Here is a 15,910-nt window from a genome sequence, read left to right as displayed (position 1 = left end):
AAAAAAAAAAAAAAAAACAAAACCATGAGTTGTCTTTGGGTCAGGACTGGGTATCAGGTGAGCCCTGGTCTGTGCCCTGCTGGAGACACACAGGTGGCAGGCCCAGGTGATAGTGGCCCTAGGTGCCACCCAGTGCACAGTCTCCCTCTCTCATCACATACCCTACCAGGAGACATAAGGATAAAACCCTGGAAAGGAGGAGACCGAGTTCCAAAACCTGCCCACTGCTACCTTAGAGAAGAGCACAGCTGACCCACTGCAGGGGTCTTTCCACTGAGGAGACCTACCACACAGGAGGCTTCACTGGCCCCCAACAAGCTCAGCAGCTGTCCAGCCTTCACATGGCCCTCTCGCCATATCCAGACCACCAACAAAATTTTGAGCTGGTCCTTCCAAGTCCAGCCAGTACATACCCTCTTTCCCCTTACCTCCATGTCACCCGCCTGAGCCGTCTCTCACAGCTTTATCTCCTTCCTTCCTCCTTGTACTTGACCAGAGTTTACTCTTAACCTAACAGCCACAGGAACCCTGTAAGGTCAGACATCACCCAAAGTCCTAATCCTCTAGTGGCTTCTAGAGCAAGCAGAGTAAAAGCCAAAGTCCCCACTATGGCCCACGACACACACCCCGCCCTTTGTCTCTTCCCCCTTAAATTCTCCACTCCAGCCATACTGGTCTTTGGTGTCCCTGGACACACCAACTTTGTTCCAACTCCAGGACTCCTGCAATGCTGTCCCCTTGCTCCATTCTGGTTTCTGTGGAAGCAACCCTGGAGAGAGAACTTTCTAGAGCCCCGTATTCAAGCTCCATCCCCTCTTTAGCTCTCTTCTTGGTCACAGCACTTGTTACTCTGACACTGTCTTTTTCTGGGTTTCCTGCCACTTTCTCATACTGGAAGTTACACTCCATGAGAACAGCCTTGCCCACTGCTGCTCGCCCTGAGAAGCATACCAGGAAACATGTGGATGATTATTTACATACTTCTCTCCTGGACATATGTTGGGATGCACTGGGTTACTCATGCCCAGCCCTCAAGGTAATCTTCCTGAAATTGGATCTTGCCCATCCAGCATCCTGCCCTGCTCAGGGTCCAGGGAGCTCTTCCACAGCCAACACGTGAGCTGATTTCCCAGGCACCTGCATGCAGGATGGTTTGCCCTGTGGGCAATTCGAGGGGAAGGAAGGGCCTAGGTGAGCTAAGTCCCTTGAATAAGGAACATTAGGAAGGAGAGACCCTGGCTCTCTTCTCTAGACGTGGGGTTTAACACCTGACCCCCATATAACTGAGGGCTGCTCCCAAACATGGCACAGCAGGCTCTCCACTTCCTCATTCCAGAACCTCCTCCATTGCCAGAGAGCAGTCACCTCAGAGGCAAAGCTTTCCTTTGCCATCTAAGTTCTTTTGACCTCAGGACTCCGGGTCAGCACCACCCTTATCTCATGGCTAGACCCGAACCTTGCCTGCCCAGGTCATGGTGGCAAGCCACAGGTTATCTATTAAGTAAGCTGTTCTACAGAAGTGTGAGTTCTGCCCGGAACTGGAGAGAGGGAACGGGTCTGAAATCAAAAGCCCAGAGCCGCTCCATCTTGGGCTATGTCCTTGCCCAAGTCACTGAGCCTCGTCCATTCAGCGTCCTTCTCTGTAAAATGGAGATCAGAGAGTACCTACCTAAAGAAGCTTGAAGGATTGAGAAATTCCACCTGCATGGTATCTGTGCATAATTAATGACCGCTCCCCTACCATTCCCTGCCACACGATGCAGGCCAGGGCCAGGGCCAGGGCCAGGCAGATGCAACAGGGCATCATGCCCAAACCAAAGGTCCGTCTAGCCTGCTGGTTAGGAGGACTCTGCTTCAGGAAGCTTATCAGGATAGCTCTCCTATTCAGTGACTCCTGCCCTCAGCCTAGGAACGACTGACCTCAGACTCCCTAGCCACACACACCCAAAGAGGACTTATGAAGGTCCCTGGCCCTGGGGAAGTGGAAGTCTGAAGAGAACAGTAGTGAGAAACAGGACTGCAAAGCCAAAGTAGTTTCCATTTCCCCTTTCCCTGGGGTTAAGTAGGAAGAGGAGAGTCAGGATGCACCGGAAGCGAGCACTCCTTCCTAGACTCGGTTATGACCACACACTAACTGGAAAGCCCACCACATGTGTCCACCCCCACCCTGCCCTTCTAGGATGCCCCAGCTCAGTGACTCTGTGACCTCTGGCCTGCCCGGCGGCTGGCGAATCAGACTCCACTCTGTTCTTTACTAATCCTGGGTAAAAACTGAGGCTGAGGAAGTCAAGTCCCCAGAGTCACTCTGGAAAGGGCCAGCACCTCAAAGAGCTTTGAGCTCTCTCATGAAAAGGCCAGATCGCACAGGCTCCTCCCAGGCCCAGCTCTGGCCAGACAAAAGCCTACATTTGCCGCACTCCAGCCAAAAAACATTCAGAGGAACACACAGCTAACAAAATGGCATGCTATTCATTGTCCTGTCCCGCTGATGTACCAGCTGCTCTCTTGGATGCTGGGACAGAGGCAGTGCCTGGGACATGGCTATGCATCTGAAATTAAGCGACACGTCTTTAAATCTCTACTGAGTGACTTGAACCAACCTCCCCCAAGGCTCAGCTTCCTCATCGGCAGAAAGGGGGCAAACAAACAAACAAACAAACAAAAAAACACCAGCATTCAACAGAATGAGAGGAGCCATCCAGCCACAGGATTTCCTGGTCTTAATCCACACTGCAATCTTCCAGTAAGCCCAGGTGTGAGAGAGCTCAGCTAACAGCTGGACATGGGAGGACCTGAGTGTGACAGACTCTGGCTTAGTCTATCAGGGTCACCAGGTCTAGTGAGGAAGACTGACATAAATCCATGCTAGTCTGATATAATGAGCACTTTCAGATATATACACAAGGACCCATGTCTCCCAGAGAAAGAAGCATGGGACCTGGGCTACAGTGAGGGAAGGGAAGTCACAGGGTGGAGGGACTTTCTGAGGCTCAGGAGAATCAGTCTCAGGTGGAGGAGAGGGGGATGGGCATCCATAAAGGCAGAAGAACACCAAAGGTCTGAAGTACTGTTCATGGTCAAGAGCAAATGTTCTACTACTGAATGACATCTCCAGCTAAGCCCAACTCCACCACCACTCCCATTGCTTTTTTTTTTTTTCCCCCAAAACAGGGTTTCTCTGTATAGCCCTGGCCATCCTGGAACTCTGTAGACCAGGTTAGACCCACCTACCTCTACCTCCTGAGTGCTGGGATTAAAGGTGTGTGCCACCAGTGTGCCAGGCTGGATTTTTTGTTTTGTTTTGTTGTTTTTTTGGCAGTGCTGGAAACAAAACTCAAAAGCCTGGATCTTTTTCACCCTTGAATCTTTTTTTTTTTTTCTTTTTTCAAGACAGGGTTTCTCTGTGTAGCTCTGGCTGTCCTGGAACTCACTCTGTAGACCAGGCTGGCCTCGAACTCAGAAATCCACCTGCCTCTGCCTCTCAAGTGCTGGGATTAAAGGCATGCGCCACCACCGCCCGGCCAACACCCTTGAATCTTTACTCAGTAGATCCAGATCTTGTTCCCAGTGAGTCCAGGATTTCACTTAGGACCCGGGGACAGAATGAGAAGCAAGCCATACCAATCACTCTCAAGCAGCTTATGAAATTAAGTCATAACCAGTGAACTAGAGTGCTCTTACACAAGACATATTAACTAACGTGTGTTTATTAGGCACTCACAGGCCTGGTATCTTTATGCATACACTATACAGTACTTCATTTATCCTCACATCATTTTGTTTTGTTTTGTTTCAATACAGAGTTTCTCTGTATAGCCCTGGCTGTCCTGGAACTCACTCTGTAGACCAGGCTGGCCTTAAACTCAGAAATCCGCTTGCCTCTGCCTCCCAGGTGCTGGGATTAGAGGCGTGTGCCACCACCGCCCAGCATGTCCTCACATCTTTACAAGGTAGGCACATTACTATATCCATCTTCCAAAGGAGGAAAGGAAGACACTGACTTCAAGGTCTCAAAACAATATCAAAACTCAAGCAGGCTGGTGTGTAGGTCTACATCTCAGCCATGATACTAAGGGTGTTCAGAGGACACAGAGGGGCAGGGTGGCCAGCCTTTGGGGTGGAGGTGGGTGCTATCTGAGCAGGACACTAAAGGGATAAGTCAGAATGAGGCCCAGCAGATCGGGGAGGAAAGAGGTGCCGATGTATACAAAGGCAGGAGACAAGAAGAACCCTTTGTGAGCAAGGCACACCTTACAGTAAACATGAGCACAGAGTGCTCTCCTCAACCGTTTCCCCACAGGCAATGGGAAGCAAGCAAAGGGCTTTGAGGCAGCCAGTGACATAATCAGACTCGTGATCTAAAAGTCTGCAAGAGTTAGCTAGAAGACTTGTCCGCAAGCAGTTGGGACCACAAGCTGCTGGAAATGGCGAGAGGCACGTCAACAAGGGTGGTGACAGAGAAGGTTCAGGGAGTTAGCTATACTGACACCTGTGAGCAAACAGGGTAAAGGATGTAAGGCAATTCAGGAGCTTTTCTCCTGGATAAGACGAGAGCGGAAGAATAAATTTACAGAGAAAAGTTCAGCTCAGGTTTGAAACATGTGAGCGCCTCCTGAAGTGGAGGTTATCTATCCCATAGGCATATGACAGACGGCTATCTGGAGCCACGGGCAGGGAATTGTGCAGGTATCGTCAATCTGAATAGTCTACAACAACAGTAGATGAGGTCCTCCAAGATCAGTGTCCGCAGAAGCAGGTTGGGACAGAGAGAATGTAGAGCAGCTCTTCTGACCTCTCGTCGGAGAGGTAAGAGGAAAAATCAGGAAATATTGAGGAGTCAAAAGTGGAAGCTCGTCGGGAATGAGGGCCAATAGTAGCAGGCACTTCTGAGGAAAGTTTAAAGGGCCTTTCTGATATCACCGGGAAGTTATGCGTGGATGTTTCCAACGGAAGTAGTGGGAAACAGCGGGTGGCAGAGAGGCAGCCTATTAGAATGTTTTTCCCTGATTCTGATCCCTTCCCACACCCAACCACTGCCCCATAATACTCAGAGACCGACTCTTTCCCTCTCCTCTTACTATAAAGAAGGCTTAGGAAAGCGACCGCAGACGTCCTCCGGAGGGACCCTCTTGGGTAAGGACCAAGGCAACCCCACCTCCCCAACCTTGCGCGCGCAGCAGCGAGTGGAGAGGAAGGGGGCGGAACCCGGAGCGCGAGGGGTTTGCGAAGGATCGGACCGAACCAAAGACGGACACCGGGCAGGGAAGCGGGATCCATCGGGTAGAGACAGCTCTTGTACCACCATCCCGTCCCAGAGACCTCTGTAGGACCCACCTGCTTCATGTCACCACGGCCCCCACTCTTCCTGCCTCAGCCGCAGTCCCGCTCCACGGCCGGGCAATTCCTCAGAGCGGAAGGAGATCTCCCAGCGGCGCTACTTCCGCCGCTGAGCCCGGCCCCCAGCCCGTCCCCAAAGCAAATCGGGATTGGTGCGACCCTGAAGCTCCGCCCCTAGTCCGCCCCTCTCCACTGGGAGCCTCTGAGACAAGGTCCGGAAGGCGAGCCGCAAGTTAGACTGTGTAAGACAGTACCGACACACGAGAAAGAACTCCAGGGTATCATGATTATTAGGCCATACAGGCCTGACACTGTGGAGTAAAGGGGAACCGATCTGTGGGCACAGATCCCTTGGTGAAATCCATTTTTTTTGTTGTTCTGTTTTTGAGACAGTCTTAGGTTGGCCTCGACCTCGGGATCTTTTTTTCCTCAGCCTTCCAAGTGCTGAGATTACAGACGTGTACCACCACATCCATCACACACTTTTAAAGGGCCTTTGTTCTCCCTTGGCTTTTAGCCATCTCCCTCAGGAGCCTGCAGGAAAGGCTCCTGGGAAGGACTGGACACAAGGGTCAAGATCCTGACCCTAAGATAATCACTGTTTCCCCTGTCAGAACATACCATTACTTCCTGGTCTCTCCTCCCTCCCCTGAAAGAGGAGTCTCAGAACAATTATTTACAAAGATTTATTACAGCATAGGAGGGGTTCAGGCCTGGAGTCAGGGAAGACGGGAAAGGGAACCAAATTGCTGGAGGACAAGGAGAACCAGGCTCCCCCACTGTGTGGCCCCTCTAAGGACATAGAGTAAGTGCATTCCTGGCACCGAAGCACAAACAAAACGCAGTAAGCAACCTCTGCCAGTCCATCTTGCAGGCACCCAGCAAGAATGGGACACTAAGGGAGGGACATCCAGAATGTTGAGGCCCTGCAAAAGAAATGCTTGAGGCCTAGGCCCTGGCTGAAGTCTAGGAGAGGGTTGGGGACTCAAAGCCCACCACAGGAAGAGGGGATGGAGGAGCTCTCAGGGCACCTGTAGGCTCTCAGTGCCTCCTTTCCCCAGATATTAGGGCCTGCCCTGTGGGTCTCCTGTGCCCAGGGGAGAGAATCTGGAGAGGGGACTTGTGAAGGGTGAACATTTATTTATGCCCTTCTGGGGTTTCCAGTGTGGGCTCTCTCACCTCCCCCCCTCCCACCGGGTAAATAGAAGAATGACTGGCAGGGGAAGGCATTGGGGACTCTGGGCTTCAGCCAAAGCAAACACAGACCAGCCTTAGTCTTCTAAAAGTCAGAAGCCGCAGCCCTAGCAGGTGAAAGACAGGGTACAAAGGAGGGTGGGGACAGAGTGGGTTTCTCAGGAGCACTTCCTCTTGCGAGATACAGGGCTCTGGGCTTATGTGCCAGGCTCAGGGGGGCTGGAGCACTGATGCTCATCTCCCGGCTCTGAAAGACAAGTAAAGAGGACTCAAGGCTGGGCTTGGCCCCTGAGGTTTCCATCCACCTCCCCAGCCGACACTCCAAAGCTCACCACTTAGTGTTGCTCTGCCTCCCACTTGGTCCTCGGAGTTTCCATCTCTCTGCGGCTCATCCAGAGGAGGTGGGCGCTCCCAGGGCCCCTCCAGACCCCGGCCACAAGTAGGCTTCTGCCCCACTGGAAGAGAAGGCATACACACATAGGCTGAGTGCCCCTCTGGTGCTGTCTGATGGCTTCAGGTTGAGCTTCTGAGACATGCGTCGCTGCATAACGGGCAGAACACTGGCCCTGTGATTATAACTTAGTTCATGGGCACTTTTCCAAAGGAAATATTATGTAAGAAGATCGGTGTAGATTACCTTAGATAAGACCTTCTGGGAAGCTGGGTGTGGAGGCTTATGCTAAGAATGGAGGCTGAAGCAGGAAGATTGCTTTGAGTTCAAGGTCAGCCTGAGATGCATAGTTAAGATTTGGGCCAACCTGGGTGGCAGAATGAATGAGACCTTATCCTTTTAAGAGGCCCAGAACTGGTCTCCAGGGTTATTCAGGAATGCAGGACATTGGTGTTGTTCCTTGAGGGTCCAGTCATGTGACTCAGGGTCCCATTCTCCTTCCTGAGGTTTCATCAATTTCCCACCTGTTCTGGGGTGGGGGTCTCAGAAGGAGCTCTCAGAGCTCTTCCAGCTCTCTGACACCCTCACAGCCAGAGATGCAGAGAGGAGACCCAAGGCTTCTTGTCAGGGCCCAACTCAGCCTTTTGTGGCCAGGCGTGGACGATACAACTGTGGGAGGGGGTGAGGTCTTTCTGCCTAGGTGTCTGGCATCAGGGTCTTCTGTGGGGTTCTTTCTGGCTCTGCAGCCTCCTGTATAGGTTTTAGGTACCTTGTCTCCAGGCTGAGGTTAAAGCTGAGGTGCAGACCAGACTGGCTCTTAAATCGTCAATTCTACATCTGGACACTAGAGGGCACTCTCCCGCCCCATCCTAGGAGGGAAAAAGACACCCTCGAGGGTCCTGAAGAGGACACATCAGCCAGCAGAGAGCACATGCTGGGTTTAGAAATGCATGAAAGGGAGTGTTAAGCTTTCCCTCTATCTCTGAACCTCCTCACAATTCGCTTCCATGGACAGAAAGTTCCTTTTTGGGTCTAGCCTCCGTTGTCCTGTGCCTCGCTTTAATTTTTAGAAAGGAATGGACAGTGGGGAAAACCTAATCAGGTGAAGGGTTAACCAAGACTAAGGGATAGCAAGTCTCAGAAGCTGGTCATAGCAGGACATCACAGGATTCTTCTGGAAGAGCCGCGACTGACCCATGGTAGCAGAAACCACAGACCACAGCCCCTTTAGCTTACCAGTGCCCCTGCTGCCTTTCAGGACCTCTGCCTGGCTGTCTTCTTCTTCATCCTCATCTTCATCCTCCTCCTCATCCTCCTCTTCATCCTCTCGTGGATACCCAAGCTCCCGAAGCTCCCCTAACTCATCCTCTTCCTCCGAGGCCGGGTTCTCACTCAAGTTGCTGAAGGTCTGCAGGTGGGACTCCGCAATGCGCTGCACAGCTGGCAGAGGGGACCCGGGGAGGCAAGGGTCAGCCAAGATGAAGGAGCAGCTCATGCATGCAACTGAGGTAGAGGTGATGCCCTAAGAGGCCCAAGTTCCATGGTAAAAGGCCACAATCCATTCCTCAGAGGGTGGCCAGTGAACCAAGGTGGGAGCCACAGACGTACATTTTAATCATATTAGCTCTTAAGCTGCTTCAAGATGCTGCCTCCTCCAGAAAGACTGGCACTAGAAAACTCCCCCGCACCACAGGGTACCTGCCTGGGCAAGACCAGGCCAGCACAGCAGCAGCTTAGTATTCTCTAGCCAGGGAGCCTCCAGAACCAGGTGTCCAGTACTGGAACCCCAGTGTTAAGCTCTGGCAGAAGGCGCCAGGCCTATAGGCCAAAGCCATTTTTCCTAACATTATTCACAACGATCCATTTTGCTGTGGCCTCCCTGCCCCAAACTGCCCAGCATTAGAGCTGCGCCTCTTCCCCAGGCAGGAACAGTCCCCAGCCTGAGGTTGGGTTGCAGCACTCGGCAGCTTGTAAAGTCCTTGCTGGGCAAGTGGACTGTTCAGATGCAGCCCTCACAGTCGTGACCCATATCCCTAGTCTCCCAGCTCCCTCTGCGGTGACCCAGAAAGCAGCAACACCCCACCACCACCACCACCACGAAGACCTGCTCAGATGCAGCCGAGGAAAGGAACAGTGTGGGCGGCTTCCCAAAGACGGAAAGCCGGGGAGGGAAAAGGGATGGGTTGGGGGTTCTGGGGATTGTCAGTGTTTGAAGGAACATTATTGGGTTAAGACTGGGGTGGTGGAGGGACTGGGGATGTAGCCTTTCCAGGGCCCTGGGTTTTGTTTCTTGAAGAAGCCTGTAATTACAGCACCCAATAAGATCAGGAATGTATATGCATCCTCAGCTACATAGTGAGTTCCAATCTAGCCTGGGCTATATAAACAACACTAAACAAAACACTAGAGCAGGGTCAGCAAGGGGGGACTATCAGGGACTATCAGGACTTTAGAGTAGGTGAGACATTAGGTCCACTGCTCCCAGACTAGACTCTGCCGTGGTCAGTGGTTCTGGGCTACTTAAGCCAACAGTGGCCCCTCCCCTTAGCAGTCCAGGGGGTAGGCTGGAAACCTCCTGTGCAGTGAGCAGGGCCATAAACTCCTGCCAACCCAGGAACAGGCACAGAGGATGCATTGTGTACTCCCCAATGCCCCGCCCTGCTCCCAGCTCCCAACCTACCTCGTCCAACTGCCTGTGGGTAAGCTACCCAGGCAATAAAATCGCAATAAATTGCTCTGCCCTGGCCTTGGGGACCCGGCAAAGTTTCACCTTGAGCCAACCCAGAGAGCTCTGACCTGACCTCAAAACACCCCCCCCCACCCCGCTGCTCCCCTGAGGCTTGGTGCTATCTGTCCTTCCTGGAGGGCTCTTGAATCCTGCCCTACAAAACCCATGCCCTGCCAGACACTTGCCCTTGTCCAGAAAGGGCTAAGTTTGCCAAACAGAACCATCTCAGTGCAGAAGGGCCTCTGGGCTTGGGGAGAGGCGGTGGCAGGCAGGCAGGCAGTCGGGGGAGGAGAGTTATTTAGTTCGTGATCCAAGGTGCTGGCAGGTGTGTGCAGCGCCTCTGTTCCCCCCACTCCTCCACCCCCCACACTGTGAGCTCCTGTTTGCATTACTCAGTCTCTCGGGCCTCGCTGGGCCTTCAAGAATCTTTCCCTACAATACTGTCTCCTCTTACCTCTCCATGTCTGGGACCCTAAAATCCCCCGACCCCAAGTCTTCCTTGTGAAGATTCAAGAACCCAGCAGGGTGGTGGTGGCCCTATATGCCTTTAACTCTAGCACTTGGAAGGCAAAGGCAGGTGGATCTCAGAATTTGAGGCCAGCCTGGGCTACAGAGTGAGTTCCTGGACAGCCAGGGGTACACAGAGAAACCCTATCTCAAAAAGAAAAAAAGAAAAAGAAAAGAAAAAAGGAAAAGAAAAAGGAAAGAAAGAAAGAAAAAAGAAAAAAGAAAGATTTAAGAACCTGAGTACAGCCCTCTCTTGATTCCTTCCCACATCCCTGTGTCTCTCTACCCAAATGCTATAGAGGCTGGAGTAGACAGATCTTTGGTCAACTTTTGGTACACAAGAAATTTCTTGGCCCTAAACTCCTACCTCAGTCCTCTCCCTAAGTGTACAACGAAAGCCAGGGAGGGCTGAACTGGAGGTGTAGCTCAGTGTTATACTGTGTGCTTAGTGTGTAAGACCCAGCTTCCACCCCTACCAGCTCCCCCAAAGGGACATGGGGTGGGGTCCCCAGCATATTCACCCAGCCTAGAGTAGAGAAGACTCGGGCAGATTGTCTTAAAACAGAATCTCGGCCGGGCGGTGGTGGCACACGCCTTTAATCCCAGCACTTGGGAGGCAGAGGCAGGTGGATTTCTGAGTTTGAAGCCAGCCTGGTCTACAGAATGAGTTCCAGGACAGCCAGGGCTACACAGAGAAACCCTGTCTCCAAAAACCAACCAACCAAACAAACAACAACAAAAAAACCAGGATCTCATATGTATCTCGAGTTAGCCTCAAACTCCCTGAAGCATGACCTCAGACTTCTGATCCTCCTGGCTCTACCTCCTGAGCGCTAGGCTTACAGGCACGTCAGCATTCTTGGTTGACGTGGGTCTGGTACTGGAAGCCAGAGTCTCCTCTGTGCTTATGCACACACTCTACGCCCAGTCTCAAGGCCAAGTTCTTGTACTCCTTGGGAATATGCCATTTGTCTTCATGCCTGCTTTAAGACCTTCTGCATGTCCCTCCGGGAAGTCCTTGCACACTGCCACTCGCTGTAGCTTCCTTCCTTCATGTTCCTGTCTTGGGAGGAGAACACCAACTCCTCTCTCCAGTCCTCCCTGCTTCTCTCCTGTGCTCTCGGGCGTGGCAGGCAGGCTGACAGGGGCACCTGTTGACCTGTTGACCTTGGCTTCTGGGAAGCCACATTAAACCCACCTACCCGAGGGGAGATCTCAGCACACCGCCCTCCACCCCCAGGAGAAGGGACAGGCCTGGCAGGAAGGTCCTCCGGTGGGGTAGGAAGAGGCCCTTGGCCCGCTCAGTGCACCTGCTCTCCCTTCAGGTGTGTCTCCCACAGCTCCCTGGCCAGAGAACAAGTCTCCAGCAGTCCTTAAAACTTCTTCACACTGCCAGCTCCTCTGTGTGCCCCATTTCTTTACCTGTCTCTTCTGGCCTGTTGATTCCATAAGCCTCAGAACTGTCTCTCATGCGAATTCTCCCTGACTCTTAGAAGCAAAGGGTCCCAGAGGCCAGGGATCAAATCACTCAGTTTTCATTTCTATCTGAGACACCATCTTGCCGTGTTGCCCTATCTGGCCTGGCATTCACTGGGTAGCCCAAGGCTGAGCCCATGTCCATACCAATCTTCCTGCCTCTGTCTCCTAAATGCAGAGATCACAGGTATAAGCCATCAAGTGACTTTTTTGTTTTGTTTTGGGGTATTTTTGTTTTGCTTTTTGAGACGGGGACATGCTGTGCAACTCTGGCTGGCCTGGCACTCTCTCTATAGACTAGTTTGGCCCTGAACTCACAAAATCCAGTCTGCCTCTGTCTCCAAAATGCTGAGCTGACAGACCTCTGCACCGCCACATTGACCTATCTAAAATCGATACTAGGGCTGTAACCCAGGGCGTGTCAATTGAATGCTCTACCACTGAGCTACCCTGTGAGCCTCCGAATTTTCCTCATCTGATTTTGCCCATTGCCCACTCATGAGACCTGGCAATATGAGACAGGAATGACTCCTTTTAACCCAGACAGAAAAGCAGATGCAGGATGCAGGGGCCTAAGATGCAGACCTGCACACTGGAGAGGAGCCGTGGAGCCCGGAGGGGATAGCAGGAGGCAAGCATGGCCCAGCAGAGACACCCTCAGAGTCTCTCACCTCAAGGCTTACTGCCCTGTGGGGCTAGCCAGCTCCCACTTCAAACCTCTCAACCTACTGTTAAGACCTAGCTGCCCTTTCCCTGCCTCTGGAGACCTAAGAAGGAACTATTCTCCCAGGTCAGACAGAGGGTTGGTGGCAGTCTTTCCCAGCTGACAGTTCCTCTTCCTCCCCCACGTGCAGGCCTCCAGGAGACCATAAGACAGATGTGGGGGGATGGGGTTAAGTACCTTTCAGTGATGGGGGAGTATAGGCACAGGGGTTGGGTCTCTTCGACTTTGGGTGGTGCCCCTCTCCAGAGGTTCTCTACAAGAAAGAAGCGGTTGAAACAAGATCCCCGGGATCCCCTTCCCTTTCCCCTCCCTCCAGTGGGACAACTGACTTGGACAGCTGACAGAGCACTGGACACCTAGGACACCTAGGTGGAGCCCCACCCCCATTAGCAGACGCCTGACTCAGAGCAGGACCCTCTCTTGGTCGTGGGCACCCCACCCCAGCCCACCCCACTTAGAGAGAGGGTGACAGGTGACACCACGGGAACAGGATCTTTCCAGGGAAATGCAGTTAATAGGCTAATATGTCCTGTGGTGACCTAGGTTGGCTCTGCAGGTATCCGTCTACCCCACCCCAGAGGGCCCAGCTAAGTATCCTTCCAGCTGTCCCCAGGAAACTCACCTGATGTGGAGAGGCCTCCTCCTCTGAGAGAGGCCACCAGGCATGATCAAGGAGGAAGAGAAAAAGAATCAGGTTACTTTCCCCAAAGCCTCAGTCTCTGGGACAGCAAAAGTGTGCCCTTCCCTCTTGGTGCTAACAGGTGCCAAAAGAATAAACCAGCCCAGCCGTGTTGGCCTGCCAGGCCTCCAGTCTCCAGCCTGTCCCTCTCTTGTGGGGGCCCTCAGAAAGGCACCAGAGTTGGGGTAGGGAGCAGGGAATGGGCTCTACCTGGCGAGGAGTGCTCTGAGACCCGGAACAGCATGGCAGGGGTTGGTCTCCGGCGCCGGATCTAGGGAGATGGAGGAAGGAAGGACAGGATAAACGACCTATAGGGACACCTCACCATCACACTCAGCCAGCTGGGAGCTGGGCTTTGGAGTCCTCAGGGAGCCTGAGAATCAAAGGCCGCTGGAGCCCATGCAATCGCTTTATTTTACAGGGATGAAAAGTCCGGGGCTTCGAGGGGTTCAGCAAATTGTCCAAGGTCATACAGCACACTGGGTCCAGAGGACTAGAAAAGCCATCCCGGACTCCTAATCCGCATGGCCATACTCCACTGTAGAACTTTCTGTAGACAGCAAAGCTCCTACAGCCAGTGTGAGCACTCCGAGGGAGCTACCTACGGCCCTACCCACCAAAGGTCAACTCAAGGGCTTCAAAGCAGCTGGACTCAGCTGCAGAGGCAGTCTGAGCCCAGTACTGCAGGCACCCCCACTTTTACCTGAGGCTCAGGTATGGGCCTGAGCTCCAGACACTGAGGGGTCTGCTGGGGTCTCTGGAGGTTAGAGTCTGGGCCCACTGGCACAGTCTTTCCCAAGCTGTGGAATTTATCACCCAGTTCTCACAGGGAAAAAAAAAATGTAAACTTTTTCTCCTTGGCCACCCTAGCTTGGCAATCAGACCAACTGTCAGTTAATTAGGTCCCCTTGGAGCTCCAGGGAAATAGAGAGAGGACCAGGTAATTGGAGCTGAAGCTGGTGGCTGCCCAAAGCTGCCTAGGCCCAGGCTTCAGCCCACCCCACCCCAACACCCCAAGAAGCACTTTGCCCAATTTTTACTGCCCTCCCTCTTCAGAGCCATTGGCATCTCAGCAACAAGTGTCCTTGCAAGGCCAAGGAGAACAGATGTCTGCCTCCACCACTCTCCCTCACACCCTCAAGGAAGAGATGCTGGTTCACTCCCTGGGGTTGCAGCTCCAGGTCCTGATAGCAGAGAGTGTTCAGAACAACGTTCTGGGGACCCACTATTAGACCTATAGGGTGAAACTGTGGTCCTCTAGACCATGAGTGGTTGAAGTGAACAGCCTCAGACCCCAGAGCTGTTTGTGTCCATGAGGTACCCTCAGGGTGATGTGGTCCCCGTGGGAAGACGACTAGCCTAGCGGGGCTACGTAAGAGCCAAAAGGACAGTTCCGCGAACAGATCGTCTCTGGACGCTCACTGCAGGAATTCTCCCGCCCAAGATCGGCTCAAAGGTCCAGGGGGGAAAAAGTTGCTAGGAGTCTCCAGCGAACTTCCTGTCCTGTGGGCTGCAGCTCAGGCTGGGTCCAACATGGGACAGGCGGTACTGTGCTGGGGTGGGGGTGCGGTGGGGGATGTGTGCTGGGGGTGATACGTGGATGGGGCGCGGCCCCCTTACCATCTCCACCTGTCGGGGGTCGAGCTGGCTCGGGGGCGCGGGCACAGAGAACTGGATCTTCTTGCGGTCCTTGGGGTCCATGGCAGGCGGCTGCGCGCTCCTGGGATGTGTGGCTGAGCCCTGCTCGGCTGACCGGAGCTGCGGGTGGCGCGTGCTGCGCGCAGGAGGAGGGGGAGCACTATCCCCGCACCCAGGAAAATCCCGCGCTCCACGAGGGGAACGCGCGAGGGCCGGGAGGGCTGGGCAGCAGGGCTCTCCTGCAGCGCCCGGCTCAGGGTCCCAGGCCAGGGCTCAGGGTCCCCGCGCCTTGGCTGCGCGCTACCGGTTTGGGGAGCGGGGCTCCGGCTCCCGGCCTGAGCTCTCCCTGGGTCTCGGCGGGCTGCCCTCGGCCTTGCTCCACCAGTTTCTGTCTCTCCCCTCCTCTGCCTTCTTCCTCTCCGCGCCTCTGCTGCTACTGGCTGCACCCCACGGGTCCCAACCCTGGGGTCCCAGCCCGTCCTCTCTGCCAGGGACTGGCGCCCAGGCGTTTGGAGGGAGGGCTTAGGGGAAAGCGGCCAATGAGCATCGAGAAGCGTGTTCTCCCCGAGCTGGGAGGAGGGTGTGGAGTGCGAGCCAGGGCTAGGGGAGCGGCCCGGGGGGGCCCCCTGCCGTCTCCCCAGAACTCAGCGTTGCATTATTGATGGAGTCCAGCGGTGACGCTAAGGGGAAGGGGCAGGGACAGCGGCAGCTGCAGCCGGGATTCTGGCCTTAACCACTTCGCCCCCCCCCCCGGGACGTGGAGTTTTAAGGGAGGCCCGTGAGGTCGAGAAGAGAGTGCCAGCATGTCACGCTGTGAATGGGGGTGTCCTAGAAAGCGAGTGTGAGAGAGGTGTGCGTGGGAGGACACCTGTCAGTCATCATCGTGGTAGGGAGTATGTGCAAGTGAACGCCAGAGGCCTAGAGTGCTGTTGCTTGGGAGGGTGGGGGTCGGTGCGGTGTGAGCGTGTGAGTCTATGTAAGTGTGTCAGAGTGTCAAAGATGCGGGTGTGAGTGGCAGCGTGTGGGAGGACTGCGTGTGTGCGGGGGAGGGTGTGGGTGTGGAGGAGGATGTCAGAGACTGTCAAGGTGATGGGCAGGCGGGTGCCAGCTTGTGGGGGGCCTATGCAGGAGAGGGGCTTGAGGCTGCGAATGTGAGAGCAAATTCCCTAAGGGGTGGGGGATGAGTCCCTGCCACACTGTACCCAGCATTCACGTGTCTCTTGCCTTTTCTCCGCA

General features: G+C 54.0%; 2 protein-coding genes across 3 annotated transcripts in view; both read right to left on the bottom strand.

The window, feature by feature from the left end:
- The window catches only part of Stard3 (StAR related lipid transfer domain containing 3), a 22,321-nt gene extending 16,849 nt beyond the window's left edge, over positions 1 to 5,472 (bottom strand). The window contains exon 1 of one of the 2 annotated variants that reach the window (XM_031352626.1): positions 5,335 to 5,472. The gene's annotated coding sequence lies outside the window, so the exon portion shown is untranslated. Of the gene's footprint in view, positions 1 to 5,078 lie in introns of both variants that reach the window. The other variant, XM_031352627.1, reaches the window with a different exon arrangement.
- Positions 5,473 to 6,007: 535 nt separating this feature from the next.
- Ppp1r1b (protein phosphatase 1 regulatory inhibitor subunit 1B) lies at positions 6,008 to 15,439 on the bottom strand. Its single transcript, XM_031352628.1, has 7 exons — positions 14,657 to 15,439; positions 13,247 to 13,307; positions 12,980 to 13,002; positions 12,535 to 12,610; positions 8,159 to 8,362; positions 6,864 to 6,986; positions 6,008 to 6,778 (listed from the first exon to the last, which is right to left on the bottom strand). Exons 1-7 carry the CDS (start codon positions 14,735 to 14,737, stop codon positions 6,729 to 6,731), a joined length of 618 nt encoding a protein of 205 aa, XP_031208488.1. The 5' UTR covers positions 14,738 to 15,439; the 3' UTR covers positions 6,008 to 6,728.
- Between the last annotated feature and the right edge of the window lie 471 nt (positions 15,440 to 15,910).

This window comes from Mastomys coucha, unplaced genomic scaffold (genome assembly GCF_008632895.1).
Source record: "Mastomys coucha isolate ucsf_1 unplaced genomic scaffold, UCSF_Mcou_1 pScaffold5, whole genome shotgun sequence".
Lineage (NCBI taxonomy): Eukaryota > Metazoa > Chordata > Mammalia > Rodentia > Muridae > Mastomys > Mastomys coucha.
Note: the sequence above shows the minus strand (reverse complement) of the source record. Positions and strands in the feature narration are given on the sequence as shown.

What these genes read in the sequence shown, in the direction of transcription:
- Ppp1r1b (XM_031352628.1), bottom strand. Translation starts at nt 14,737, where the DNA reads ATGGACCCCAAGGACCGCAAGAAGATCCAGTTCTCTGTGCCCGCGCCC. An exon ending in ACCCCCGACAGGTGGAGATG is followed by an intron (nt 13,308 to 14,656) that starts GTAAGGGGGCCG and finishes CCATCTCCCTAG; the next exon opens with ATCCGGCGCCGGAGACCAAC. An exon ending in CTCAGAGCACTCCTCGCCAG is followed by an intron (nt 13,003 to 13,246) that starts GTAGAGCCCATT and finishes GGCCTCTCTCAG; the next exon opens with AGGAGGAGGCCTCTCCACAT.